The sequence below is a fragment of the Gobio gobio genome (genome assembly GCF_949357685.1).
Source record: "Gobio gobio genome assembly, chromosome: 7".
Classification (NCBI taxonomy): domain Eukaryota; kingdom Metazoa; phylum Chordata; class Actinopteri; order Cypriniformes; family Gobionidae; genus Gobio; species Gobio gobio.
In genome coordinates, this window is record NC_137103.1 from 53,062,486 (window position 1) to 53,067,485 (window position 5,000).

Below are 5,000 nucleotides of genomic sequence, written 5' to 3' on the forward strand. Positions count from 1 at the left end.
TAGAGAAACATTCTCACTATGGACAGATAGCGATGAAAAATGATATCAAACTGTGAAGAGAGAGAACTACATCTTTTTCACACATTTCTCACAACTTAACCCTCGAGTGAACTGTGGATAACTAGCAAAGCACTGCAAACTCAGCTATTAGGTTTGTCTGCGCTTACAGGCGGTTAACAATGAGAACACAATATAAAGGCTGGGAGGTCTGGGGTCACGGTCAGAGAAGTCCTTTCAGAACAATTACATCACAACCAAATCTGCATTTGCACAACAACTGAAGAAAGAAAACATGGTGGATATCCAAAGTGTTGCAAAGGGGAAATGCAAAACTCACTGGCCAGTCACATCCCTTTATATAAGGACTTTAAGAGAAAACACCCACCAGGAAATGGTTAGTCCTGTGGGAACTGGACGGGTTGTCAGAGCGATGATCGCTAGGTGACAAGGTTTCTACTTCCTGTTTTCTGTACGCAGGCTCACAGACCTCCTCTGAAGAGAAAAAAACAGGGCCACGTTATCTCAGTCAAACTCATCAACAATAACAAGAACAGTCATCGAATCAAAAGCATGCATAACATTTGTGTTGCTAAAATAACACAGGGCATGTAACATATGTATACAATTATATTTCAAGTTGTCATAATACTATAATTTCACTTACATGCATTTCATGTGCATGATGCGGTTTGTTAAATTGTCTAATGCTTATTTATAGTCTTATACACTCTAAAAAAAAAAAAAGGTTCTATATTGCACCAAAAATGGTTCTTGGCTCGTAATCATAGGGGAACCTTTTTTAGTGCTATATAGCACCAATTTTGGTGCTTCAGTGGTTCTTCAGCGGTTCTTCAGAGGTTCTTCACCGGTTCTTTGACTAAGGTGCTATATAGCACCTCTGAAGAACCGCTGAAGAACCACTGAAGCACCAAAATTGGTGCTATATAGCACTAAAAAAGGTTCCCCTATGATTACGAGCCTTTTTTTTTTGAGTGAAGACAGCTGGGGTTTGGTTTATATAATGTATACAAAGAAAATTCATGCTTTTACAACGCATGAATACAGAAAAGATAGTAGTAGGAATGATTTCTAAACCATTTTTCATCTTATATTGAGCATGTCATGTAATCCTTTCTTTATTCTTAATTCTGTAATACACAAAAATAATTATTGTTCCATATTAAAACAAATGTTATATATTTATATTCCATATAAAGAGTGTGACAATGGAAATTTACCCTTATAAATGTATTGTGTATATATATATATATATATATTATATAAAGTGAATATTTCTATGTATGTATGTGTGTGTGTGTGTGTGTGTGTGTGTGTGTGTGTGTATATAACAATACATATATATATATATATATATATATATATATATATATATAAAATATTATAAATATATTACACTTAAAAAAAAAAAAATATTTCACAATATTAAAATGTTTTACTGTTTTTTTAATCAAATAAATACAGCATTGGTGACCAAAAGAGACTTTTTCATAAACATTAAAGAATATTAATGTTTCCAAACATTTGACTGGTACTGTTATGCATTATATATATTATTCGTTTCATTATATATATTACTATATATGTATATTATATTTTTCTTAATCCTCTGTTTCATCATCAGTCAAAAATGTCTCTCGACACACTTGAATAATTTTTTTTTATAAACTTTATATTTAAACTTTTTGATGTGAAGGCTTCTGCTTTAACGTTACAAATGTCTTTACAAAAGGAAATATAAATAATGTACCTCATGAAACTAGACAAAGGGTGGCAATTTTGAAGAAGTTCCGATAGTTCCTATATTTCCATTTGAGTTACTTCACAGTTTTAATGACTGTGTACTATTATATTAAACTGTACACACTTCTGACTATTTCCACATTTTCTCATTGTGATGCTTCTGAGTTGATGCATGTAAAGACAAACGCCGTTTCTAACCTGGTGCATGTTTACGAAGTGAACTGAGCTCAGCTTTAAGATGTAAGATGGTCTTGGCCTGCTCCTCTATCTGTCTCTCCAGCTGCTGAGTGTGCCGCTGATACTGATCCGTCTGCAGAAGCAAAGGGCCCGTGTTAGTGTCAGTCTGCACACTCTCACACAAACACACAGATTCAAAGAAGACGCTTCTGATCGCTCACAGACGCCACCTTATGCTGTAGCTCCTTTCTGGCCATCTCTTTCTCAATAGACGCATTGCGGTACGCTTCGAAGGCTTTGTTGAGCTTCTCACTGATGTTCCTGTCCATTCCGGGGCCTTCAGTAACATCCCGAAACGGGTGGTCCCGGGCCCTCGTCCCAGGCACACACAAACCCCTCCTTTACCTCAGAGGAGTGAGATTAGCACTGGACCTGGCAGAAACAGCTAAGCACACACACACAAGCTTCATCAACACTGTCAAAGCCAGTTTAACATCTCATATTTTGCCAACATCACACACTTGATAGTCCTTGTGAAAGTCCTTTATTTTCCTGCACCTGGTCTACATTAGTGCTTCAATATCATACTGAATATTCAATTATACATATTAAATAACTAGTTAGGGTTAGTATTTTTTCCCTCCTTTCTATCTTTCACATTACAAAGCTCCCTGGTGTGCTGAAGAAAAAAAAAGGTACAAAAGCTGTCACTAGAGGTACACTTTTGTACCTAAAGTGTACATATAGTACCTAAAAGAAACAAAAGTCTACCTTGTTTAAAGGTACCGCCCCAGTGACAGCTTTTGTACCTTTTTTTCTGAGTGCGTGCTGAAGAGTAAACTTTTAAGTAGCATGCACACAGTAGATTCAGTTTAACTTCACTATGTCTTGCCAAACATGCAAAGGTCGAAATAAACGCCACACGAGGAATAATTTAATATGTATGTGTCTAAAATGTAAAATGCCTAAACATATTTCACTCCTGGGTCTTTTGGGACGCCGGGGCTAGTGGTCAGATGTTTATATTTCTCGTTTATTAGATTTAAACCTTAATGTCTTAGCTAAAAAATGCATTTTGGCTATGTGGGGTAAGTTGTCACAATGGGAGCTTGGCATTAAACAACCTATTTTAGGCTTTTCTTACTCAAAATGATTCACGAAAAAGCAGAAATGCTCAAATATCACATAAATATATTGTACAAAATGACAGCATATAAAACTCATGTGACAGCCAGACCTAATCTGACATTTAAAATACTCAATTCACACAATTTCAGTAGTGACAATAGTTGTGTATTGTGTTCACTTGTTAGCAAATAGATTAAAGAAGTAAAGTTTGGATGTGTTTGAAACAAAAACAAAAGTGTTTGTGTAACTGGCCTTCTGAGATACAGACCTGTGACAACTAGCCCCGGCCTAGATATTATAACAAATAATGCGTTTCAAAACAGTTTTCTAGACACAGTCAGTAAACGTTACACTTTAACACTTTCGATATTAATCAAACAAGTGAAGCAACAGAAATATACGCCACACGAGGAATAATTTAATATGTATGTGTCTAAAATTTAAAATGCCTAAACATATTTCACTCCTGGGTCTTTAGGGACGCCGGGGCTAGTGGTCAGACGTTTATATTTCTCGTTTATTAGATTTAAACCTTAATGTCTAAAAAAAAAAAGCACTTTGGCTATGTGGGGTAAATTGCCACAATGGGAACTTGGCATTAAACAACCTTTTTTAGTCTTTTCTTACACAAAATTATTCACGAAAAAGCAGAAATGCTATAATATCACATATATATTGTACAATATGACAGTATATATAACTCGTGACAGCCTGACCTAATCTGACATTTAAAATACTCAGTTCAGACAATTTCAATAGTGACTATAGTTGTGTATTGTGTTCACTTGTTAGCAAATAGATTAAAGAAGTAAAGTTTGGATGTGTTTGAAACCAAAACAAAAGTGTTTGTGTAACTGGACTTCTGAGATACAGACCTGTGACAACTAGCCCCGGCCTAGATACTACAACAAATAATGCGTTTCAAAACAGTTTTCTAGAAACAGTCAGTAAACGTTACACTTTAACACTTTCAATATTAATCAAACAAGTGAAGCAACAGAAATATACACCACACGAGGAATAATTTAATATGTATGTGTCTAAAATGTAAAGTGCCTAAACATATTTCACTCCTGGGTCTTAAGGGACGCCGGGGCTAGTGGTCAGACTTTTATATTTCTCAGGATAGGTTCGTTTTTTTAAAGCCGATTTGATTTCTACATAGATTTAAACCTTAATGTCTAAAAAAAAAGCACTTTGGCTATGTGGGGTAAGTTGTCACAATGGGAACTTGGCATTAAACAACCTATTTTAGGGTTTTCTTACACAAAATGATTCACGAAAAAGCAGAAATGCTAAAATATCACATAAATATATTGTACAAAATGACAATATATAAAACTCATGTGACAGCCAGCCCTAATCTGACATAATATACTCAATTCAGACAATTCCAATAATGACTATAGTTGTCTATTTTGTTGACTTGTTAGCAAATAGAAAAAAGTAAAGTTTGGATGTGTTTAAAACCAAAACAAAAGTGTTTGTGTAACTGGCCTTCTGAGATACAGACCTGTGACAACTAGCCCCGGCCTAGATACTACAACAAATAATCTGTTTCAAAACAGTTTTCTAGAAACAGTTAGTAAACGTTACACTTTAACACTTTCAATATTAATCAAACAAGTGAAGCAACAGAAATATACGCCACACGAGGAATAATTTAATATGTATGTGTCTAAAATTTAAAATGCCTAAACATATTTCACTCCTGGGTCTTTAGGGACGCCGGGGCTTGTGGTCAGACTTGTTTTTTAAAGCCAATTTCTATATATATATATATATATATATATATATATATATATATATATATATATATATATATATATATATATATATATATATATATATATATATATTTAAACTTTAATGTCTTAGCTTTAAAAAAAGTACTTTGGCTATGTGGGCTAAGTTGTCACAATGGGAACTTGGCA

General features: G+C 34.4%; 1 protein-coding gene across 1 annotated transcript in view; it reads right to left on the reverse strand.

Annotated features, from left to right (window-relative positions):
* Window positions 1-5,000, reverse strand: part of tank (TRAF family member-associated NFKB activator) — a 30,285-nt gene that overhangs the window by 24,409 nt on the left and 876 nt on the right. The window contains exons 2-4 of the mRNA XM_079820850.1: window positions 2,169-2,383; window positions 1,960-2,071; window positions 386-492 (exon numbers count right to left, since the gene is read on the reverse strand). Coding sequence (XP_079676976.1) covers window positions 386-492; window positions 1,960-2,071; window positions 2,169-2,267 — 318 coding nt within the window. The 5' untranslated portion in view covers window positions 2,268-2,383. The remainder of the gene's footprint in view (window positions 1-385; window positions 493-1,959; window positions 2,072-2,168; window positions 2,384-5,000) is intronic.